At 45.7% G+C, this 26,188-nt stretch overlaps 1 protein-coding gene across 6 annotated transcripts in view; it reads right to left on the bottom strand.

The window, feature by feature from the left end:
• The window catches only part of LOC115076797 (cell surface glycoprotein CD200 receptor 1-A-like), a 126,632-nt gene that overhangs the window by 64,143 nt on the left and 36,301 nt on the right, over window positions 1–26,188 (bottom strand). For 3 of the 6 annotated variants that reach the window (XR_003852867.1, XR_003852868.1, XM_029578688.1), the window contains exons 1-2: window positions 13,318–13,791; window positions 3,158–3,268 (exon numbers count right to left, since the gene is read on the bottom strand). Coding sequence is in view for 4 of the 6 variants with exons in the window: in XM_029578688.1 (XP_029434548.1) it covers window positions 3,158–3,268; window positions 13,318–13,405 (199 nt within the window). In the remaining 2 variants the exon portion in view is untranslated. Of the gene's footprint in view, window positions 1–3,157; window positions 3,269–13,317; window positions 13,794–26,188 lie in introns of those variants that run through there. The other 3 variants (XM_029578686.1, XM_029578687.1, XM_029578689.1) reach the window with 3 other exon arrangements.

Raw genomic sequence — 26,188 nt, 5'->3', positions numbered from 1 at the left:
AGAGCCTGAGAAAATTGTCCGAAGATGTAGTCATCATCATGTAATGAAAACAGATCACCGATACAAAGCATTAATAAATATATTACTCTTTAGTCCTCAAAATAGCCGCCTCTAATCCTGAAGATTAGTTCACAGTACATAGTGCAAGTTTTGCTGAAATTCATCAATATTTTCCCATTGATATCTAGCTAATACACTTGTGAAATTCTGCTGGTGGTGAAAAATAGAATCCATTTCCACACCTCTGAACTAGTGGGCGTTGTCGAGGCATCCTACAGAAATAAAATTTGAATTGTCACAACAGAGTCCAACATTTTACAAACCAAACTAAACAATCAAAACCCAAAGTTTTCACAATAGTGTTAAACATTATACATACCAAATAGATATAGTGACAAAGGGCTCAAAGACAAAGATTCAAACACATAAAAGGACACCTATCGGGGTGTGCAAAGAAGGCATTTGAAAGGATTTTCAAAGAAAAAGGTGGCAAAGTCGATGGCCAATCCTAATAAGTCAAGTAAATAAGTTAGATCGATAGGGGTTAGGAAGAAATAGCCAATCAAAATTGTTGGTTATAATTCAGATAAAAACAGGTTAACATTAAGAGGACCTGAAAGTGAACCAGAGAAATGAGACAGTGATTACAGATCCAGATAGGTTAACATAGAAGGCTAACATAAAAGTGGACCTGAAAGGGAGCAACAAAGCCTTAAGACTGAAGATACAAATAGACCTGAAAGGGAACCTTAAAGGAACAAAGGCCATTCAAATTCTCTGTTAAGATCAGCGGGTATTAAGGAACCAAGCTCAAAATTCCAGTGCTGTTCTTTCCAAGTTAGATGTGCTGAAAAGCTGCTGCCTCTGCAGGATGGAGGACATTGTTCAATCGCAAAAAACCTGATATCTGAAATGGTATGAGACCCTTCCTGCCAATGGGCAACAAGAGGGGCTTCCACAGCCCTGGATCAATAAGCATCTATTATACCAGTGCCTAGGATAGCAAACAATTAGGGGCAGCAGGTTGGCTAAGATTTGCTGCCATTCAGCTCTTCTGAATCTTATTCAGCAGTGAACAGCCCTCTGTTACTCTTTAATAGACCCTTACAGGAGGTGAGGGGGTGAAAGCATCAAAAGTGCCTAGAGAAGGGAAAATCCTAAATCCGTCCCTGGGCTTTCATGCAACCCAGCATAGGCAGGAGCGGTGTTCAATTATCCAAATCTTTAATGCACAGATGGTTTTTCCTACATAGATAAAAGAGCAGTGTCATAAAATAATGTAGATTATACCCTCTATGGTGCAGTTGGATAGATGCTTCAAAGGATATTTCTTCCTGGTGTTTGGATGGGTGAACACTGACAGCGATAAAGGGCAGATGGAACAATGTCGGCATGCATGACGGCTGGTATTCAAAGAGAAATGAGTCGAAATGGGAAACCACAGTTCAGAAGGGACCAAAGAATCTCGTAGATTCTAACCTCTACAAAATGCAAATCTGGGTATATCCCGAAAAATGGCTTGTGGTATAAGAATAGTCCAGTGGCAGCATATGATAATATAGACTTGATTAATTCTTTCAGAAAAAGGTAAAACACAAGTTAAACAATCTGAGGAATCTTTTGGATGAGTCATGAATAATAAGTGGAGGAGTAGACTAGTGGTTAGAGCAGTGGGCTATGAACAAAGAGACCAGGGTTTGAGTCTTGCTGCTGCTCCTTGTGACCTTGGGCAAATCACTTTACCCTCCATTGGCTCAGGTACAAACTTAGATTATAAACTCTCGGGGGATAGGGAAATACCTACAGTACCTCAATGTTATCTACTTTGAAGTGTGTAAAGTGGAATATAAATCTATTGATATATAGCATTTGTTTATATGCTTTTTTAAGAACTCGTGAAGGATAACCTCTTTCACGAAATTGAGCAAACATGGACTGAGATTGCATGATAAAGTCACTTCAAGAAGAACACATACCCTTCTTTGTTAGCCTATCTGGTTTTGTAGTCACTGTCTCATTTCTCTGGTTCCCTTTCAGTTCCTCTTTATCGGGCCGATTCAGTAAAGTCCGCGGGATGCAGTATTTAAATTAGGCCCGGCGGTAGAAACGGGCGTGTCCCTAGCGCCTCCTTTTTGACAGGAACAGCGGCTGTCAGCGGGTTTGACAGCCGATGCTAAATTTTGCCAGCATCGGTTCTCGAGCCCGCTGACAGCCACAGGCTCCGAAACCGGATGCTGGCAAAATTGAGCGTCCGATTTTCGATCCAACAATCGCCGGCTGACTTCAATTTTTTTTTTCTTTTTTTTTTTTTTTTTACAATTTTTAGCCTTCGGGACCTCCGACTTAATATCGCCATGATATTTACTGCTTTTCTGTGCACTTTCCCGGTGCCCGAAGAAATTAGCGCCTACCTTTGGGTAGACGCTAATTTCTGAAAGTAAAATGTGCGGCTTGGCTGCACATTTTACTTACTGAATCGCGCGTGAATACCTAATAGGGCCATCAACCTGCATTTGAGGGCGCTATTAGGTTCGGCGGGCTGGACGCGCGTTTTCCGCCCCTTACTGAATAAGGGGTAAGGGAAAATGCGCGTCCAATCAAGGGTTAACAGTGCGCTCCGTCGGAGCGCACTGTACTGTATCGGCTTGAATATTATCCAGCTTGTACCTGCTTTGTAACCAACAATTTTGATTGGTTGTGTCTTCCTGACTCCTACTGGTCTAACTTATTCACGAGACCTACCAGGTCTGGCCATCAACTCTCACACCTTTTTCTTTGAAAAACCTTTCAATCACCTTCTTTGCATGCCCCAGTAGGTGTCCTTTTATGTATTTGAATCTTTGACTCTGAGCTCTTTGTCACTATATCTGCTTGCTATGTATAATGTTTAATACTATTGTGAAACCATTGGGTTTCAGTTCTTTATTTTGGTTTGTAAAATGTTGGACTCTGCTGTGACAATTCAGCTTTTATTTCCATAAGCTGTAAATTAAAATTGACTTGAGAATTACTATTGGTATGCATAATCGTTTTTAAACGAGCCCTGTTGTCCTCCTTAGTGCTGGCTATCAGACTGGTAAAACCTTATAGTGCATACTCTATATTTAGATGGCTTTGTATCTCTTTCACTCTCCTAGGTTACAGCATATTATGTTACCTTTTTCAGAATTTGCCACTGTGTTCTGCAGCTCTTGCTTGTCAATGCTTGAATTATTCTCTTGATTGGCTGGTGTTTGCTTCTCCACCGATATGCACTCAGACTGAGACTCTAGGATGGAAGTACATTTACTATATTTAACCAGGGTTCTGCAGAATAAATTAATTTTTTTACCCCTAGAAATCAGACTATTCTAGTTTTATCTAAGAATGTGTCAGCTACCATATATAAGTCACAGCAGGTAAATGAGAACTTATTTAGTAACAGTACACAAATAATGACTGGGATGGAGAACTACCGTTATGCTGGAAAGTTATTTTGAGAGATGAAAATGTGACTGACAATAGTTTATTGTCCACTGGAGGTCATATAACATATTCAACCTGAGGGGTAATGAATTTTATTATTTAATATTGAGCTAAGCTATAATTGGACCAAATTCCACCTCTCCTAAAATTCTTGATCAGGCTCCTGATAAACTACCAAGTTCAAAACCTTATTCTTGGCCCTCAAAAGCTGCCAGCTTAGAGAGAGTAGTGGCCCACTCATTAAGTTCAGTGCAACAAATGCAACTAGTTGTTCCATCACCTTAAGAACTGCAATTCACAGCCACCACAGAAAGGACCTTTTCAGGTTCATTCCAACTCTATGGAATTGCTACTGAACATCAGAACAGAATCAAATCTGATAGTAGGATGTGCATTTGTTTTAACTGAATTTGAAAAATGCAATGAATAAGAGCCAATGTGTTTCTTTCAGGAGTCTCCAAAACAAATTGAGGTGGTCCCCCATTTTAAACAAATCCTATTTGTCTAATTCAGTTAAAACCTCTGGACAGGACTACATCTAGGTCTGAAGCCATGGACTCTGTTTTGGGCCTCAGCCCATGCTCTAGGTGAGGCCATAGCCTACACCCAAAAACAACACTGGCACCTTGACCTAGACACAGGCCTGATGCAGTACAGACTATATATAGTTGCCTTTCTGAACGTATAATTTGTAATGTCATATATAGTGTCTTCTGTATGTACTAGTTAAAGATAATGTATATTATTGTATATAATACTTTTTGGAGTGTATAATTTATATATAGTGTATAAGGTTATCCGCAATAAGCAAGCTACACAATAAGCATGGGTGTAGCTTGCTTATTGCGCCAGTTACTACCCCTAACTAAGCTAGATATTTCACTTAGATGCAGTTCCAACACAGCTCTCTACATTAATGGTGGGGGTGGAAGGAAAATAGAACCAAAGGGTTACTAAGAGCCAAGATTACAGATAAGTATGAGAAAAAAAAAGTGTGAAGCTTGCTGGGCAGACTGGATGGGCCGTTTGGTCTTCTTCTGCCGTCATTTCTATGTTTCTATGTATAAGGTTATACACAGTCCCTTTTTGAGTGTATAATTTGCAATGTTACATATTATGTTCTTCTGTTGTTTTCCATCAGGGACTGTTCCTTTTCTCCTCTTCCTGTTTTTCCCTCTCTTTTCTCGCCCCTTCTCTCTTCCTATCTGCTCCCCTCCCCCCACCCTGGTCTTTTGTATTTTCCTCCTTCAGTTATATTGTAAACCGGCATGATGTACCCACGAAGGTCGATATATAAAAGCTAATAAATAAATTAAATAAATAAGTACAGCAAAATCGTGCCTTCCACTGAGGAGGATGAGCCAGAGTTAATTTACTACAGCATATCCCCAGTGGACAGTGTCATTTGAAGAAATAAAAATAAAATTAGAGGATATATGTGGCCAGTAGTCCGGCCTCTGAGCCTAGGCCTGAGTCTGAGCTGAGGATTTGCTGTTGGGTCCCAGCCTCTGGGCCAGGAGGCCCAGGCGCAGGATCTGGCATCAAGACCAGGCCCCAGCCTCACGCCAAGGCCCAGGCTCTGACTTAGGACCAGGACCAGGCATTGGGACCTGGCCTCTGGGCTATGCTCCTGTATCAGCCTAAGGTGAGACCCATGCATTGGGACCTGACCTCCAGACCATGCCTCAGCAGCCTAGGTGAGGTCCAGGCACGAGGACCCAGTCTCCTGATCGTGCCCTGGTGTCAGGCTCTGGTCTACCCCGAGGCTCAGGTGTGTTACCCAGCCTCTGGGCCATGATCTGGCATTAGGCCTGGACCTAGTTTGAGGCCCCGGTATTGGGATCAGTCTCTGAACCAGACCCCAGCATTGGACCTAGGCCCAGGTTTTGGTCAAGTTTGAGGCCAAAGAGTTGGTACTCAGCTGAGGCTGAGGCTCTGGCGATTGTCATAGGCCCTGATATTGGGCCTAGACCGAGGTATCAGGACCAGGTCTCCAAGCCTTATTTAGAACCTAGTCCAAGAATGTGGTGACCTACTGGGGCCTAGGCCTATGCAAGGCCGAAGCTTCGGCCTGGGCCGAAGTCTCACCAGTGGATCCCCACAAGACCAGGTAAATAGGACCCTGGGGGGAACCTAGCCCCGGCATTTTTCCAGGTAGCAGATATGATTGGTGAAGACTGGAGGCCTTAGGAATTTGTTTCTTTTTGGGTTGGTTTTTTTTATGTTTGATTCAGCTTAATAAATGTTACTGTCTGCTTTTTTTCACCTCTGACCAAAGTACTCTGTCCATGCATTCACTCTAGCTTCCCCAAAGTCAGCACCAGCTTTATCTGTGCCCAGGGCAGACATTCAGAATTACTCCCCTCCCCATGACCTACCAGTAGCTGCTAAAACACTGTGATTTCTCCTTTGGAGGCAAAGAGACAGCTACCTCTCTGGAGCTGATAGCTTCAGCAAAGCATACCACCCCCTCGCTCCCCTTCTCCCAGCATCCCCCTTTTTCTCTTCCCCCACCTCTTGCACAATATCCCCCCTTTCTATCCTCCTACACTCCTTCCCCTTTATCCCCCTGTCCATCCCAATCCACTCCATGCCATGTACCATCTTATTTCTTTCCATCCCTCTCTCTCTCCCTCACTCCTTGTCCTGCACCCCTTCTCTTTCTCTCCCCACCCCACTGCTTGCCCTGTGCCCCATATTTCTCTTCTATCCGCTATCTGTCCTGCATCCCCCTTTCACCCCTACTCACTCCTTAGCCTGCATTTTCGTTTCCCACCTACTCCTTGCCCTGCATCCTCCTCCTTCTTCCCCTCCATTCCTTGTTCTACAGCATCCCTCTTCCCTCTGCCACCCACCCCTTTCTCAGCAGCACCTTCTGTCTACCCCAGTACTCCACAACCTCCTGCTCAGCAGCAGCTCCCTCTACCCCACCAACCTTCTGCTCAGCAGCAGCTGCAGCCCCCTCTCTCTCTCTGTTCCCCTTCTGCCCAGCAGCATTACCTTCTTTGGCTCCCCCTTTCATCTCCTCCCCTTTTCTCTCTCTTTCTTCGCTCCTATGCTCCTCGGGCTGCAATGCTGTAGATCTTTGTGGAGCAGCAGCAGCAACAGCTGCAGAAACTTAAGATACAATCAGTATGGGGCCTATGAGCCGTTAGGCAGCCACAGATCCTGCGGCAGCCCCAACCTTTCTTCCACATAAGCTCATTCACTGCAGTATCCTGAAAATGTGACCCATGGCAATCCCCTAGGACATGTTAGGGAATCACCTCCCTAGGTCCATCAGCCTTGTGCACCCCCCTCAAAATTAATTTTCAAGTCCATAGGAATCCTAAGATTTTCCTAATTAAACTCAACAATCATTATCTGCCCACTGCAAGCCTTCCCGGAACAATCCTGTAAAATCACATAATTGGACTACATACTTCAAAACAGCATTTTTCAGCTTTTTCAAGCCCAAGTAGCACCTACCTGAACAAAGATTTGTGCCCCCCCCCCCCCCCCCCAGGCCCCAGAGGGCAGGCAAAGCAGACATGGAGAGGCCTCATTGTCAAAAGCACTGAAAGTCCCACCAGCCTCTTTTCATATTTTAAAACAGAGGGAGAGAGGGGTCACAGAGACTAGGGTTGCCAACTGGCTCCAGATTTTCAGAACAGGTTAATCCAGTCCTGGTTTTATCCCATTGCATGCTGGGATTTATTCTGATTTCCCTTTTGCTTTCCCTCAGAAAAGCAAGACTATATGTAAGAACATAAGAACATAAGAAATTGCCATGCTGGGTCAGACCAAGGGTCCATCAAGCCCAGCATCCTGTTTCCAACAGAGGCCAAACCAGGCCACAAGAACCTGACAATTACCAACCGGTATTTTCAATCATTCACCTTCATTAAAACGTGTGATTCAAAAAAGACAAAACATGAATTATTTGTGTTTTATTGGCTTGAACAACATTGGATATATTGCCTTAAAACTGTGACATCACATGGCCTCAATGTTGATTTGAACTTAAATGTTTTACTTGGTTAAGGAGTTTTTTATTAACATTTTTGTTTTAACTATAGGGGTATCCTGATGACGTCAATCATTCCACATCCAGCACGTATAAAAGGGATGCCCTTGTCAGCTTTGGGTTCTCCATTTCCTGTTTGATGATGGTTGAGATGCCGAGTCCTCCTTTAAACGGTAGCCAGTTGCAAGATAAGTATTTCAGCTCAAAATAGAAACATAGAGAAACATAGAAATGATGGCAGAAGAAGACCAAACAGCCCATCCAGTCTGCCCAGCAAGCTTATGTTTTGTTTAAGGACTTCTTACTTATCTATGTTATGTTATATTTTAGGCAATAATCACGTTTGCACTAAGAGGTTTACGTTGCCCCTGATGAAGTAACTTTAACATAAAACTGAATATCATCGGCATAAATCTTAAAGCCATCTGTAATAATGACCAATAGCTTAGTGATAGGAGCAAGATAGATATTAAACAACATTGCTGAAAGGGCCGAGTCCTGTGGGACCCCAACCTTCACTTGCTGAGCTACAGAGCGGGAATTGTTAAACTTGATCGTTTGAGAACGTTGAGAAAGATAGCTCTTAAACCAATCAAGCACAGTTCCTGCAATACCACATTTGCGAAGACGAAATAACAAAATTTGATGATCGATGGAATCGAAAGCCGAAGTGATATCAAGAGACACTAGAATAAACTGTTGTCCACTATCTAGACTCCTTTTAATAGAGTCGACCAAAGAGTCTCGTCTACAGGCTTCCATATGGACCCTGATAAAGTGGCGGCCATTCGGGACTGGCCGAAGCCGGTAGGGGTCAAGGCCCTACAACACTTCCTGGGGTTCCCTAATTTCTATCGCCAGTTCATACCCCATTACTCCCGGATCGGATGCCAATGCGAAGAATTGGTCCCATACGGCAATAAGTGCTTTCCAAAGGCTGAAGGAAGCCTTTCTCCTTGATGTCTGTCTCCACCATCCTAATCCGCAGCGTCAGTTCATTGTGGAGGGAGATGCATCTGATTTAGCGGTAGGGGCTGTCCTGAGCCAGTTATCCATGAAAGGCAAACCCCTACCATGTTCCTATTATTCTCGCAAATTCTCTCCAGCTGAGGGAAATTACAGTATCGGCGATATGGAGCTCCTGGCCATCAAGCTCACGCTGGAGGAGTGGCAGCAGTGGCTGGAGGGTGCCCAATACCCCGTGATCGTCTATACAGATCACAAGAACCTGGAATCCTTGTGCCGAGCCCAACGCCTTAATTCTCGACAAGCCCGATGGTCGCTCTTCTTTAGCCGGTTCAATTTCCTTCTCTGGTACAGGCCAGCCTCCAAGAACATTAGAACGGATGTCCTCTCATGCACGGCTGAAACAGAGGATACCACGGATCCGCCCCGCTATATTCTCGATCCAGCCAAAGGCCTGCTTGCAGCTTCAGAGGTGGTTCCTATGGGTAAGACGGTCGTACCCATTCGCCTGCGCAAGAAGGTGTTGTCATAGGCTCATGACTCGTTGACGGCAAGGCATTCGGGGGTCACTCGGACCTTGGATTGGCTGACTGAATATTACTGGTGGCCTCAGGTCAGGAGAGATGTCCAGCTTTACGTCAGCTCCTCCCTGACCTGTGCTCAACTAAAGACGCCAACAGGTCGCCCGTGGGGGCTCCTTCAACCATTGCCTATCCCCACCGAGACATGGACTCATTTGTCGACTGACTTCACGATGGACTTGCCACCTTCGGAAGGGAAAACAGTGATATGGGTCACGGTCGACAGGTTTTAGAAGATGGCCCACTTTGTCCCCCTCACGAAGTTACCTACAGCCCCTGAGCTCGCTAGTCTGTTCACCCAGCACATCTTTCGCCTACAAGGACTTCCTCTCCATATTGCCTCTGATCGGGGCTCACAGTTCACGGCTAAATATTGGAAGGCACTCTGCAAGAAATTTGGGGTCCAGTGGGACTTCACGATCACCTTTCATCCCCAAGGCAATGGCCAAGCGGAGCGCACAAACCGCACCCTGAAAGCCTTCCTCCGAGGCTTTGTGGGAGACCTACAGGATGATTGGGTGGCTTTACTTCCGTGGGCAGAATTCTCCTACAATCACCATATGCATTCGGCTACCGGTAGCCCTCTCTTCCAGGTAGTCTATGGGAGACGTCTCCCCCCTCCTTTGCCTTTGCCACTGGCTGTTCCATCACCAGCCGTGCAACTCACAGCCCAACAGCTACGCAGCCTCTGGGGCTCTACTCAGGAGAAACTTCAACGCATGGCAGGGACGGCAAAGAGGTATGCAGACCGTGTGCGACGTCCAGCCCCAGCATTCCTTCCCGGGGACAAGGTATGGCTAAGTACCAAACACCTTCGCCTGCGAGTTCCTTCGATGCGCTTGGCTCCGAGGTACATTGGCCCGTTCCCAGTCACAGAACGAGGGGGTGCTGCTCCTACCGGCACCGCCTACCCTCTACACTCAGGGTTCATAACGTGTTCCACGTCTCATTGCTCAAGCCGTTGGTCTTGCCGTCTTTCATAACAATATCCCTGAACCTGCTGCTCCCGCGGCCCAGGAGGACACGGTCTACCAAGTAAAGGACGTCTTGGATGTCCGGTTCCACCATCGCAGATGAGAGTACCTCCTTTCCTGGGAGGGCTACGGTCCTGAGGAGAATATATCCTGGATTAGGAGAGCTTTGTTGGTGGCGGTGTGGCATGGTGGGGACTTTTTATCATATGTAGTGGGAATTTCCAAAGGTAATTACTCTTTGGGACTTAGTAGTACAATTGATCAGAGAGATAGTGGGAGAGCTGATACCAAAAGATCCACAATTTTTTTTTTGATTATTCCTTATATAGAATCAGATACTAATATTGTTTTCTGGGCCCAGAAAATAATTATTGCTGCTAGGGGAGAAATTGCTTATGCTTGGAAAGAGGCTGAATTGACGCATGTACAAAGGGTAGTTCAGAGGTAGAGCAGAGCTTATTATTTAAATAAATTAACTGCGATCAGACATAAGAGGGTGGATACATTGAAAAGAAGTGGCACCTCTATATATGCTGGCAACTAAAAGAATGTAATTGTTAGCAGGAAGGGGGTGGTACAGGGGACTTTGGGGGCCTTTTAGTTTGCCCTACGGTTAGGGTATGTAGAGAGGGGTGAGGGTGGGTTTGGGGGGGAGTTTGCTGGGTAATGTTGTTATGGTTCTCGCTAGGTACTTTGATTTGAGATTTCAGTCTTCTCTGTTCATGTCTTATTGTATATGGATGTTTTATATTGAATTACAGGGGGTTGTGTCTCCTTTCTGCAGGTTTTGAATGCTTATAATTAGAATTCACGAGAGAAGAGATTTGTCAGGGGTGGTGGGTGGATATTATGACTGTAAGAAAAATTCTTTTGTGGTTTGTCATTTTCTTGTGAAATTGTTCAACATTACGTTGTAATAGTTGCTTTACTTACCACAATAAACTTTAAATGGAAAAAAAAAAGAAAAACAAATCGTAGGAAGTATTTTTTTACTCAGTACACATTCAAGCTATGAAATCTGTTGCCAAAGGACGTGGTCAAGATAACTAACATAGTGGAGTTCAAAACAAGACTGGACAAGTTCCTGAAGGAAAAGTCCATAAAAAGTTATTATCCAGGCAGACTTGGGAAAGACAGCGCTTATGCCTAGGAGTGAGATACAAGAAATAGATCTACTATTGGGGATCTGATGGGTACTTGTGACCCAGACTGGCTGCTGTCAGAGACTGAACGCTGGGCTCAAAGGACCTTGATCTAACCCAGCCTGGCACTTCTTACTTTCTTTTGACAAACAAGAACCAATGACGAATATGTAAATTAGCAAAAACTAGAGGCAGAAGAGGTAGGAACAGAAAAAAACAATAGTTTAATCCCCAGGCTGTGGCAAGACTTAACAAAAATAGAAAAACATTTCAAAATTAATAAAAAAAAATGAAAGAAACTAGGCAGGGAATGAAAATCATGCAAATGTGTGAATTTTCCAATGCATTTCAAGGTTTCTATAATGAAAACAAACTGAACCGCATTAGGTTCCAATTCATTTTCAATGTCATAACTTGTAGGACCATGGAAGAGCTTTCCTCCAATAAAGTTAAATCTGGTTGGTGCAGTTTAGTGAAGTTTTCCTACTTACAGATGGACAAATTGAACCAGCCCATATACGTTTTTGATACATCTTGAAAAGTACTAAAAAATAAATCTTTCAGAAGATGGAAACCGAGAAAGATTTAACTTTATTTGACATGTACTGGGGCAGGTCTTCTGCATTTAACTGGATCCCAGCACATTGCAGGCAGATGGGTTTTCTCACAGGATCATGTATGCTCCCACCCCTGCTGGAGACTGCAAGATCACTCAGCACACCCCACTCCCTTTACGGGTAAAGCTTCAGCAGGGCCCACACAGAAGGAACAACAAAGCCAGGCACCTTCCCACCATTTCTTAGAATAACTCAGACATTCAGAGATTCCTTCCTACAGCCCACACGGAGCCCTCACCCACTCTCAGAGGGTATCTCCAGGAGAGTCCTCTGCTCTCTACCTTAATCTATTAAGTATGCATTCTCGCAGAATCCTGGCCTGAGACTGCTTGATGCCTTTACCAGTTTGTTAATTACATTTCAACAAACTATTTATTTTAGTCCAACTGACAATTATTTTGTATCTTACAGAACTTCCATAACCATTTCTATATAAGCTTCTGCTACCACATACAGAGTTTTCAAGTCAATTTAAAACAGTTAGAAAAGTGTAATACCATTGCCATGAACTTCTACAGAGGCCTCTTCCTGCTTCCATTGCAGATTTGAAATCACATTTTACCCACTTTTCACAAGCACCCTGTCGTTAATGGAAGAGTCTGCGAGCCCAGCACTCAAGGGTTTAATGCCTTTCCTTTAACATAAGAACATAAGAAAATGCCATACTGGGTCAGACCAAGGGTCCCTCAAGCCCAGCATCCTGTTTCCAACAGTGGCCAATCCAGGCCATAAGAACCTGGCAAGTACCCAAAAACTAAGTCTATTCCATGTAACCATTGCTAATGGCAGTGGCTATTCTCTAAGTGAACTTAATAGCAGGTAATGGACTTCTCCAAGAACTTATCCAATCCTTTTTTAAACACAGCTATACTAACTGCACGAACCACATTCTCTGGCAACAAATTCCAGAGTTTAATTGTGCGTTGAGTAAAACAGAACTTTCTCCGATTAGTTTTAAATGTGCCCCATGCTAACTTCATGGAGTGCCCCCTAGTCTTTCTACTATCCGAAAGAGTAAATAACCGATTCACATCTACCCGTTCTAGACCTCTTTATTCAGTTGTCAGTTTACCATCGCCTACAAACAGATGGCACATTTAGGTCTGAAGGACCTGCACATTGTAAATTAAATCTGAACAGAGAATAAAGAACTTGTAGCTAAAGTAGGCAGCGTTCCCTGTACTATGAGAATGGGCACCAGTTAGTGTTACCTAGCTCCAGTCCTCTGAAAAATGCAAACGCAGGTGAAACAGGGCTAACCACATATTTTGCTGTTATGTAGCTGGGGAAAAGAGTTTTTGAGCCACAGTCTGGACCTAGCAGCATCCACTATCCTAGAAAGCCAGTGCACAGCCAGTCCTGTTTGTGACAAGGCAATGGACATAGGTTGTGTTTTTTTTTAATCCGTTTTAAAGGCATTAGAAGCTACTGCTAGGTAAATAAATATTATCACATGAATATGGTGAATTTTTCAGTTTGAAAATTTTCTTGATTCATGTGTTTATTATATAAAACCCAAATCATGCACTTTGAACATATAATAATAGCAGAGACACAGAGACTTACCGGTTGACAGAAGTATAAAAGAGAATGTCAGCAGGGCTGAGAGACAGCAAGCCCTCCGAATCGCTTTCATTTCAGTTTTCCTTTGCATCTTTCACAGCATCGTGCATGATTTTTGCCTCATACTCCCTATGTAGCCTCAAATGCAGCCACCGAACCTGTTGCCTGTCCCTATCTCCACAGCCAGGACATTGTCGCCCAGTTAGCAGAATCTTCCCCGAGCTGTGAGTGCTTCAGACAGATTAGCTTCTCGGGGCTGTGAAGTTCCTATATTTGGCTTCTGTCTCATTGATAGATTTCCTGTGTATTAAGCTCATTTTGACGTTGAGGAAATAGTGGGATATGTCTACCACAAATTAACCCTTCAAGCTCTGATGTAGCAAGATATATTTAGCCCAAACCTTATTCCCAGAATCATAAACTAGTCTCTTCAAATAGGGCAAATATTAAAAGTTGTAGCAAATAATGGGACATAGTCAATGATTCACAAGAATGATAATACTTTAGACATACACAGCACCTCTCATCCAAACTGAATCCTAATGTATTTAGAATGCAATACTTTAGAAACATGCATGCAGCCACCTCTGGGGTAGAAAGTATGGGCAGTTTTTTTTGTCAGTCTTTGGTGCCTGATCCATATAAAGGTAGAGGAATAAAGAATAAGTTATATCCAAGAAGGACTGGTAAGGGAAGAGGAAGAGTTGGAATATCATTCTCAATATATCAAAAGATCCATATAGGTCTTAGACTTTCCTATTAATAACACAGGCAAAGATGCATGAACAGAGCCAGAACCTTAGATGTAAAAGTCCAGAAAGACCCTTCCTGTGAGGCTTCCTAAATCTATGTCAACAGATCAACATTGTTATAGAAAGCAATATAACTGTACCTAAGGATCAATATTATAACACATAGGGCCTGATTTTCAAAAGCATTTACACACTTAAAACTGGGATTTACACATGTAAGTGGGCTTTTGAAAATTGCTACAATACATGCCATTGAGTTGGCAATAGGCTTTGCCCGTATTAAGTGCGCTTAATGCAAGTAAATGGTTTTTAAAAATTGCTACGATAGTATGTTACATTTACGTCTGTAACTCCTTTGAAACTTCACCTGTAAGGAAGACATTTTCAAAGGAGTTATGTGTATAAATGTAGCATATATCAAGGCAATTTTCACAAGTCCATTTACGTACGTAAAGTGCATTTATGTGCTTAAAACCTTTTAACAATTCAGCTCTATGAGGTGAATTTTCAAGAGTAATGCATGTAAAAGTAGCAATTTTCAAAAACCCATTTATGCATGAAAAGTCAATTTATGCACATAAAAGCTTTTGAAAATTATCCCTAATGGTGCAATTTTCACATTTTTGCTATAGTGCAATATTCCAGTCTTCAATAAATAAATTTTCAGTATTTTCAAGGAGGAAAATGAAGATGCAAAACTGGACCATTTTTTCCACTGGATCAAAAGTTTGAGAGAGAGGAGAGAGGGAAGAAGAGCTGAGGACCAGGGAAATGGGGGGCAAAGACAAGAACAAGAGGTGGGAAATACCAGAGAGTGGAGGTTGGAAGGTGTGAGAGTGGGAAAGGAAGACATGTCAGAGAGAGAAGGAGCATCCAAGGATGACAGAAAAAAGTGGGGACAAAACCCAAATTCTTATACCTACCCCTACTACTCCCAAGACAAAAAATGGATTTACTGTGCTTATGAGCAGAAGTGTGCTGAAAAGGATTTAGGAGCAGAGGTGCGACTGGAAGAATTGTGGTGGTGGAAGAATAATTTAGGAGCAGGAGAATACTCAAAAGAATATTTGGGGGCAGTAACATGGAATATGCCTACACCATAGCTTTATACAGAGATCCAAGTATGCTCTGAGGGTCTGGAATGTAATGGGAAACACCCCGGGATACCATATTCTGGTTATCCTTTCCAGCAAAAGGGTCTACTTTGCCCACTGTCAGGTTGATTTCTGCATTGCTGTGTTGGAAACACTGAGAAAATCCTGAGGCACTTATCCCCAGGACCCCTCCTTCTGCTAATCCAAGATGATTAATTACCTCTATCAACACCTGTATATACCCCCCTTTCATGTTTTATCTCCACACTTCTATAAACTGGGATGGGTATGTAATGAATATTTATTATAAATGTTATTGTAAGCCACCTTGAAACAAACTTGGAAAAGGTGGAATATCCAATGTTTATTAGTAAATAATGACAAGCTGGTTTAGCCCTTCTCTGTCAGTCATACACCCACCAAGCAACTCCTGGAGATAGTCTTTCTCCTCTCCCCCATGAGAGGCAATTCTGTATCCCTCTGGAAATCCTTCTATGTATAACATGACGCCCACATATAGTGGACTATGGCTTATGCTATCTCTGCTTTGACACAAAATCTAAACAGGTATTTTATGAACAACCACAGATCAGGATACAAATATTATTCCAGTACCTAGGAATGATAATGACAATAATTATAATAAAACTGTTATTTCTCACACTCTCCACTGTTCAAGGAGAATAAGAAAACATAATATTAAAAACAAATGATAAAATCAAATAGCCATCACAACAATGATGGAAACTAATGGCAGTATCAACATCATCAATGACTCACGTAATCCCCAGTGTCTGAATTTAAGCACTATGGCAGATTCTAATGCAACAAACAGATTGCCAAAAATGTCTACAATATATGAAAGATGCTTTTTTTTTTTTTTTTTTTAAAGTTGATCAGTCATAATAGACTTCATCGTAGGAGCAAAATTGCTTTATGACTCCGTCTTATTTATAATCATCGGTCAGTTATCAATGAACATGTATTTTTTAGAATTTTTAAATTTGTTTAGTGAATGTAACTTATCTCAAAAATCACTGCTGTTTGTTAAATAGCTCTGAAGCCTTTGGTTTCTTAATATGCCCGACATGGGTCCATGTTTCGAATGATGCCGTTCTTTTTCAAGGGCTTAATAACAGCGTTGTATTTGTAGTCTTTTAGATCTTGAACATAGCGTTTCTGTTGTGTTACCTGGTCGAGGTAACCCCCAGCCAGGACCCCTACCTTCGCCGGTTCGCCAGAGCGGGACCCCCTCCCGACACAGCAGACAACACGGGGGTCACGGCGCGATTTCCCTGATGTCCCTACTGGCAGCATCAGGGAGAGCGCGGCAGGCCCCGCCTCTTAAAGGGGCCGCGGTGCGAAGACCAGGCCGGCTCCGGAAGATGACGTCAGCACCCAGGGAGATTTAAACCTCTCCCTGGGACCCAGAAGACGCCTTGCAACGAGTTTCCTTTGTTTCTTTCTTTCCTGTGCCTAGTGAGTCTCCCCTGGCTTGTATTCGGACTGGTTTTTGGACTCTGCCTCTTGCCGCCTGCCTCGACCTTTGCCTGGACTCCGACTCTGCCTCTTGCCGCCTGCCTCGACCTTTGCTGGACTCCGACTCTGCCTCTTACCGCCTGCCTCGACCTTTGCCTGGACTCCGACTTTCCCTCCTGCAGCTGGCCTTGGACCCTCTGCCTGGACTCAGACTCCGCACCTTGCCACCTGCCTCGGAGTTCTGGTTGTACCTGCTCCTCGGGGGCTTCCTGACGCTTCCAGGCTATCCGCTCCTCGGAGGGCCTTCAGGCAGTGCTGAGGGACGCTTTCTCCAATAGGGTGGTTGCCCCTACCACCTTCCGGAGCCGTGTTCATCAGGGTTGTTCCTCGGTGAGTTCCATTCCTTCGCTCCGGACTAAGGGTCCACATCAGTACAGATTGCAAGACCATGGACCCGGTGGACTTGACTGGTCTCCAGGCTATTCCGGGCCTGGCTCAACAACTTATACAGCAGCGGCAGCAGCAGCAACAGCAGTGCCTAGAGACTTTGACCGCCACCGTCGAACGCTTGGTAAGCCGTCTTGATACAGTTCGAGGAGCAGAAGCTGCCATTCCGCCCCCAATGATTCCGAGTACTCCGACTTCAGTGACACACATGCCTGCTCCACCCCGATTTGCAGGAGAAGCCAAACAGTGTCGAGGGTTCCTGAACCACTGCTTCATTAGGTTCTCCTTGCAGGAACAATTCCCAATGGATCATGTAAAGACTTCCTTCATCATTTCTTTGTTGGACCGGAAGGCCCTGGCCTGGGCATCCCCGCTCTGGGAACACGGAGACTCCATCTTGGGGGACTTGCCTCGTTTTGTTCATATCTTCCGCCAAGTATTTGATGAGCCTGGCCATCTGTCCACTGCTTCCTCAGAACTCCTCAACCTTCGTCAAGGCACTTGCACGCTAGCTGATTTCGCGGTGGAATTCCATACCTTGGCGTCTGAACTAGGATGGCGTACAGATTGCCTAAGAGATATCTTCCTGGAGGGGTTGTCTCCCCGTATTAAAGACGAGTTAGCTGCGCGGGAGATTCCAGATGACTTGGAGGCACTGATTGACTTAGTGGGCCGCATCGACCAGCGATTACAACAAGCCAAAGAGTCGAGACCAGTCCGACGTATGGTTCCTTTAGCCCCTACCTTCTCCCATCCCATGGTTAACCCAACCACATTAGAGACATCTTCAGAGGGTAGGAAGAAACCCATGCAGCTGGGGAGGAGCCACCTGACTACCGAGGAGAAACAACGTCGAAGAAGGATGGGACTTTGTCTTTACTGCGGAAACATGGGACATCTTTTGGCTCAATGCCCTGAACGTCCGGGAAACTATCAGACCTAGGTGTCATCAAGGGGCTGACCCTAGGGAGCAATCTCGCTCCTCACTGTACTGTTCCAGTTACGCTACATTATCATCAAGGATCCCTCACGACCTTGGCCCTCATCGATTCAGGGTCAGGGGGAAATTTCATCCTAGCAGAACTGGTCAATCAACTACAATTACCAGTACTTTATCGCAAGTCACCATTATTCATCTCTTCTATCCAGGGGAAGAATCTCCCGGGTCACGTCACTGCCTGTACAACCCCTATAACACTCTATACGGGGATCCTGATATCCTTCTTCATTTTGAAAAAAGCAGTCCACCCAGTGGTACTGGGCCTCCCCTGGCTACAAAGACACGCACCCATTATTGACTGGAGGACTCTTCAGATCACAGCTTGGAGTTCGGAATGTTTCACCACCTGTCTAGATCAGAGACCTCAACCCAAGGTTCAACTAGCCGCCACTAAACTTCTACTGCCTCCTCAGTACGCAGATTTTTCCGACATCTTCTCCAAAGAAAAGGCGGAGATTCTTCCGGCACACCGTACTTTTGACTGTGCCATTGATCTGATTCCCAATACCAGTCCGCCTAGAGGGAGGATTTATCCACTATCTGGCCCAGAATCACTTGCCATGTCCCAATATATTAAGGAGAATCTCGAACGGGGGTTTATACGTCCCTCATCATCCCCGGCTGGTGCAGGTTTCTTTTTCGTCTCCAAGAAAGAAGGGTCATTGAGACCATGCATTGACTACAGGGGACTCAATGCAATAACTCGCAAGGATCATTATCCTCTCCCACTGATTCTGAAACTACTAGACCGCCTTCACGGAGCCAGAGTATTTTCCATATTAGACTTGCGGGGCGCATACAACCTGGTCCGAATAAAACCAGGAGATGAATGGAAGACCGCGTTTAACACATGAGACGGTCACTATGAATATCTGGTAATGCCGTTTGGACTATGCAATGAGCCTGCGGTATTTCAAAATTTAATGAATGAAGTATTCCCGGACATGTTGCATCAAGGAATAATCATTTATCTTGATGATGTACTAATCTATTCCAAGCATTTGGCTGCCCATCGCACTGATGTCCGAAGAGTTCTTCAACGCCTGAGAAAGAACCGGTTATTTGTAAAGTTGGAAAAATGTCTTTTCGAAAAGCAATCTCTACCATTTCTAGGCTTCATTGTCTCCACCACCGGCTTCCGTATGGACCCGGATAAATTAGCTAGCATCCAGGAGTGGCCGCAACCTGTGGGACTCCGTTCCATGCAACGTTTCCTTGGTTTTGCCAATTTTTACAGGAATTTCATTCCACAATATTCGCACATTGTGGCACCCATCACGGCCTTGACCAAGAAGGGAGCGGATCCCAGGAATTGGCCTAGCGAAGCAGTACAGGCTTTTGAGAGACTCAAGACAGCATTTCTACAGGAACCCTGCCTCCACCACCCAGATCCCACTCAGCCATTTGTTGTGGAGGTAGACGCCTCTGACGTTGCCGTAGGGGCAGTACTTAGCCAACACTCCAACCAAGGAACACTACTCCCCTGCTCCTATTTCTCCCGCAAATTTTCTCAGGCCAAGAAGAACTACGGTATTGGAGACAAAGAGTTGTTGGCTATAAAGATGGCTTTCGAGGAATGGAGGCAATGGTTGGAGGGGGCGCAACACACAATTACGGTCTACACAGACCATAAAAACTTGGAATATCTTAGCAAGGCGCAGCGGTTGAATCCACGTCAAGCCCGCTGGTCGCTATTCTTCAGCCGCTTTGATTTTGTGTTACGCTACCGCCCGGCAACCAAGAACGTTTGTGCAGATGCCCTTTCCAGATTATACAAAATGGAAGACACACAAGAAACCCTTAGCTATATTATAGATTCAGCTAAGGTGTTACTTGCTACTACGGAGACTGCACCACCAGGGAAGACGGTGGTTTCCCTTCGTCTTCGTCCCAAAGTACTCTCTTGGGCACATGATTTCCTTCCTTCCTTTCCTGGAAGAGCACGTACCTTGGAACTATTATCTCGCTACTACTGGTGGCCTCATATGTATCGGGATGTGCGTGCTTACCCTGATTCTTGCCCGAAGTGTGCCCAACAAAAAACGTTACCTGGCCAGCCATGGGGCCTCCTCCAATCTCTTCCACCGCCTCAAGAACCCTGGACCCATATATCCACTGATTTTGTAGTGGACCTCCCTCCTTCCTCCAGAAATCAGGTAATATGGGTTGTGGTCGACCGATTTTCAAAGATGGCGCACTTCGTTCCCGTGCCAAAATTACCATCCATCCCTGAGTTGGCTGGGCTCTTCTCTCTTCACGTGTTCCGCCTTCATGGTCTTCCACTCCACATAAAATCGGACAGAGGCCCACTATTTACCGCCAAATACTGGGGTGCGCTGTGCAAGAAATTTGGTGTACAGTTGGACTTTACCATAGCCTTTCACCAAGGGAATGGGCAGGCTGAACGGATTAACAGAGGATTGAAGATGTTTCTCCGCCTATTTGTGAACGACCGCCAAGATGATTGGTCCACCCTCTTACCCTGGGCCAAATTTTCACATAATTCCCACACACACTCTGCTACTGGGAATTCTCCGTTCCTGATTGTCTAAGGCAAGCAGCCACGGCCTCCCCTTCGTCTATCTCTTTCTGTCGCCTCTCCGGCAGCTCACCTTTCCGCACTACAGCTGCATGAACTGTGGGAGGTTACCAATGCCAAACTTCTATGTGCAGCTGAAACGGCCAAGCGGATGGTGGACAAGCATCGCTGACCTTCTCCACTGTTTAACGCAGGAAACCGAGTTTGGCTCAGTACACACCATATACGTCTCCGGGTTCCATCTATGAGGCTCGCTCCCAAGTACATTGGACCTTTCTTCATCAGTAAATGCCTGGGACCGGTAATCTATCACTTACGGCTTCTAGCCAGTCTTCGAATCCATAATTCCTTCCATGTCTCATTGCTGAAACCGTTGATTTCCTCTTCATTCCATGCTGCTCCACCTCAACCACCGGCTGTGGCATCAGAAGATGATCCGATCTATCAAGTACGAGAGATTCTTGATGTCCGTCATAACCACAGAAGGTGGGAATATCTGATTGCATGGGAAGGCTTTGGCCCGGAGGAGAAGTCATGGGAACCATCAGTCAACATCTTGGATAAAGCCTTGCTCCAGCACTTTCATCTAATGCATCCTGATAAACCCGGTCCTTCCAGGAGGGGGCGTAAGAGGGGGGTACTGTTGTGTTACCTGGCTGTGGTAACCCCCGGCCAGGACCCCTACCTTCGCCGGTTCGCCAGAGCAGGACCCCCTCCCAACATAGCAGACGATGCGCGGGCCGTGGCGCGATTTCCCCGACGTCCCTACTGGCAGCATCGGGGAGAGCGCAGCAGGCCCCGCCTCTTAAAGGGGCCGCGGCGCGAAGACCAGGCCGGTCCCGGAAGATGACGTCAGCACCCAGGAAAATTTAAACCTCTCCCTGGGACCCAGAAGACGTCTTGCAACGAGGTTCCTGTGTTTGTTTCTTTCCTGTGCCTAGTGTGTCTCCCCTGGCTTGTATTCGGACTGGTTTTTGGACTCTGCCTCTTGCCGCCTGCCTCGATCTTTGCCTGGACTCCGACTCTGCCTCTTGCCGCCTGCCTCGACCTTTGCCTGGACTCCGACTCTGCCTCTTGCCGCCTGCCTCGACCTTTGCCTGGACTCCAACTCTGCCTCTTGCCGCCTGCCTCGACCTTTGCCTGGACTCCGACTTTGCCTCTTGCCGCCTGCCTCGACCTTTGCCTGGACTCCAACTCTGCCTCTTGCCGCCTGCTTCGACCTTTGCCTGGACTCCGACTTTGCCTCCCACAGCTGGCCTTGAACCCTCTGCCTGGACTCAGACTCCGCACCTTGCCACCTGCCTTGGAGTTCTGGTTGTACCCACTCCTCGGGGGCTTACTTACGCTTCCAGGCTATCCGCTCCTCGGAGGGCCTTCAGGCGGTGCTGAGGGACGCGTTCTCCAATAGGGCGGTTGCCCCTACCACCTTCCGGAGACGTGTTCATCGGGGTTGTTCCTCGGTGAGTTCCATTCCTTCGCTCCGGACTAAGGGTCCACATCAGTACAGTTTCCGCATTCTTTTTCTCATATTTCATAATTTAGAAATTAATATATGCTGTAGATATCTCAGGTGTTGCAAACACAGGGGTGTGGTCACTTGCTCTGAAGAGATGTGAGCCTTTGGACCACGGTGCGACTCTGGGGAGGAGCCCCAAGACATAAATCATGGAAGGTGAGAGTGTCCAAGCACAGGCCAGAGCTGGAACAAGGTGGGACCAAGATCAAGATGTGAATCATCATAGGAACTGGAAGAAAGGCAGGCTCAGACCTCCACTGAACCTACACGCACAGGTGAGACCCAGCAACGCAATGCTGGTCTCAAGAGTAGCCCTCCAGCCTCTCGGTAACCCTTCTGGACCTGCCACTTGGGAACAACGAGTGCATGATGCCAGACAAAGGCTGAGGGCAGGAACATAACCAGTCATGGAACTGAGGAACTAGGAAGACTCAGATGAAGACTCAAGGAACTTGGAAGGCTCAGGTTCAGATTCAGGATTCAGGCACTAGTACAGGGTGAGTACTGCACTTCAGCGCGCCCTACCCAGCCACCTGTGGCTGGTCACAGAACACGCTGAAAGCAAAGCAGACCCCAGACAAGAAGATGAAGACTTGAAGCTGGAAACATGATGAAGATTCAGGAGAGGTCTGCACTGAGGCGTGCCCTACACAGCTGCCCGTGGCTTGTCACGGACCACACTGAAGCGGAGCAGGCTCTGGCTTGAGTCTATGGCATGGACGGAAGCAGGAACTAGGAACTCCGAAGACCAGGAACAGGATTCAAGGGTTCAGGACTCAGGATACAAGGATTCAAGACTCAGAATTCAGAACTCGGATTCAGGAACAGACCTCGACATTAAAAGCAAGGGCCTTCCAGAGACTTGAGCTGCAGACATGAAGGCAGGCCTTGTGCCACAGAGCCCTCTACATAGCCCCCCATGGGCTGGTCACGGAGCATGATGGTGGTACGCCAGGAAAGGTGGACAAAAAGGAAACCTGGAGGCAGGACAAAGAGCAAGAGGCTGGAACAGGACCCAGACTGGAACATCAGGAACATGGAACAGGTGACAAAGGAGCTCCGACAAAGAACAGGGACATCCACGGAGACCAGGAACATCTAGGAACATCTAACGAAGAACACAGAACCATCTAAACAGGAGCAGACCATGGAAGACCTTGTTGGATAGAAGAAGCCATGGACAAACATGAAGATCCAATGCGAAGGCCGGAAACATTCACAGGAGACCAGGAACATCAAGAACATTCAATGAAGAACCATCTGGACACAAGAAGACCATGGAGGACCTTGACCAGAAAAGAGACAACAGGCAACTGTGAAGATCTAATGCGAAGGCTCGGAGGAAGTGAAGGAGAGCCCTTTTATAGGGCTGGTGAAGAAACAGAGTGATGATATCATCCGTTGGGGCCACAGGGCTTTTCCTGCCATTGGCCCTTTAAAAGTTGAACAGCAAAAATAAATGTAAGTGCACACCTCTATAAAGGAGCCATTCCATCATTTTTGACACCCTTCCTAGTTCTGCTATATCTTTTAAGAGATTGGGTGACCAAAATTTCACACAATACTCAAGGTGCAGTTGCACCATGGATCGGTATTCTCAGTTTTATTTTTCATTCCTTTCTGAATAATTCCTAACATTCTTGACCACCACCACACATCGAGCTGAGGATATCAACATCTTGTCCACAATGATTCCAAGATCCTTTTTCTAGGTGGTATCCTCTTACATGGAATCCAGCATCATGTACTTATAGTTAGGATTATTTTCCCTATGTGCATCACTTTTGAGGAAGGGCCAGTGCTGAGGCTGCAGTGAACTTCATTTGTAGATACCTGGGGAATTTCTTTTTCTGGAATCTCTACCTGTTCCCTCACAGATTTCTGCCTCAGAGGCTGCAATGACTTACCTTTAAGCAGAGCAGCAGAAACTAGCATTTTCTACAGAACTCAAGTGTCATGGGACATACACCATAGCTCTTTCTATAGTTATGAATCAGCATCTTCTGGCCAGCAGAGCATGTGTCTAGTAAGAAAACAGATAAATGCAGAGCATGCTCTGAGTCACCAGCACTTCCCCTTCTCTACTTTGAATCAGTATCAGCCATACCAAGATAGCAGAAGTGATCTCGTGATGGAACAATCACTTTAACTGAGTTGATTGTCTCTGATGATATTACAGACCATCCTGAAAAGGTCAGTGTCCCTACTTTCTTTAGCAGATCCATGCTTCTTAAAAGGTCACGTAAGCTGTTCATCATATAGTTGTTGCAACTTCCCTCACCTTCTTCCGCTACTTCCGCGGCACGGGAGGAGTGCCCTCGACTACTCCTTCTTCTCGGCGCTCCTGCCTGCAGCCCTCAGCCTCGTGGCATGGAGGAGACGCCGCGACCTCTCCTCTTCTAGGCCTGTGTTGTGGCGGATACACCACCGTCGAAGTCCTCTTCCTTCTGGGTCTCCCCAGGTGAGCATGCGCGCTCTTCTTCTTAATTTAGGGCCCGCAGCACGCTAAGTTTGCCGGCCCCCCTGGATGATGTCATTGCCTGGCACTATTTAAGGCAAGCTCTAACAGTCAGAGCTTGCCTTTGCAACAAGGTTCATACAGTTCCTTTTGCTTCTCGGCTGCTTCCTGGTTCCTGAAACCTTTTACCATTGGATGCTTCTTGGAATCTGACCTCCGCCTGCCTGACTACGCTGACCTCTCCAAGCCTGACCTCCACCTGCCTGACTACGCTGTCCTCTCCGAGCCTGACCTCCGCCTGCCTGACTATGCTGACCTCTCCAAGCCTGACCTCCGCCTGCCTGACTACGCTGACCTCTCCAAGCCTGATGTCAGCCTGTCTGACTATACCATCTTTTCCAAGCCTGATGTCAGCCTGTCCGACTACACCATCTTCTCCAAGCCTGATCCCAGCCTGTCCGACTATGCCATCTTCTCCAAGCCTGACCTCAGCCTGTCCAACTACGACGTCTTCTCCAAGCCTGACCACAGCCTGCCTGACTACTCCGTGATCTCTCCAGGAGACCCTCAAGAGGCCCACCTAAGCCTAGGCGGTCCGGGTACCCAAGGGCTCAACCTGCGGAAACCCCGGATTGCTATTGGTGAAGCTCCAGCTAGCCTCTGTCTCCTCATGTGCTTCGCCTCCTGGCGGCAGGCGCCCTCTGGGATCTCCCAAAGGGCCGAACCAACTCTGTACCAGGCCAAGGGTCCACCTCCAGCGCAACAATAGTATTATGATCCTTTCCATGTAACTCAATCATAGGTTTGTAAAACTAATTAACTGCAAAACAGTGGTAAGAATAAAGAACTTTAAATGCAGAGGATCTCAGTTCAGTCCCTCTGTCTACCACTCACAAGTCACTTAATCTCCACATTAAACTGTTCATGATAGGGACACTGCAGTTCTATAAATTATTCTGTGCAGTGTTGTGCACATTGAATTTGCTATGAAAACAATATGAGTCTGATTCATTAAGGTTTTTCTCCCATAGGCAGGGAAGAGGCTACTGCCTTTCAAATTTAATTATCTAAAGCAGTGTGTCTGAGTCAGAATTTAGTGAGGTAACAGACTGTGTCTGTCAGCAATATTTGGGCATGATGTATTTCATTCTTGGGCAGATAAAAGTTTAACATAAGTGAATTTCTTATTCTGTCAAGAAAAAAACCCAAATATTGTATAAGTTCTGGATTTCTTTTGTTGTCCCATATCCTGGTAATGTATGACAACATAATTTCCATTTAACTGAGGTTTTGAAAAACCACAAGGGAAGTACAGTTAAAAAAAACATTGTTTCTGGGTAATAGGGCTTACTTTGAAACAGTTTTAGTTCCCTGTTTACCCGTTAACTACTAAGGGATCACATTTCAAAGGGCTTAGTCACCTAACTTTACGAGTTTGGCAGCTAAATGTAATGGGCACAGCACCTAAATTTAGGGGGCCAAAAAGAGGTTAGAGCCAGAGGCACAGAAAGCAACTCAAGTGCCTGTCTTCTCTATATTTCTTGGTTTTCTGTGTTTTAGAATGTGAAAGTAAGGAATAAGTAGGTAAA

This window comes from Rhinatrema bivittatum, chromosome 15 (assembly GCF_901001135.1).
Source record: "Rhinatrema bivittatum chromosome 15, aRhiBiv1.1, whole genome shotgun sequence".
In the NCBI taxonomy this organism is placed as follows: Eukaryota; Metazoa; Chordata; class Amphibia; order Gymnophiona; family Rhinatrematidae; genus Rhinatrema; species Rhinatrema bivittatum.
The sequence above is the reverse complement of the archived record's forward strand: the minus strand, read 5'-3'. Positions and strand labels throughout refer to the sequence as shown.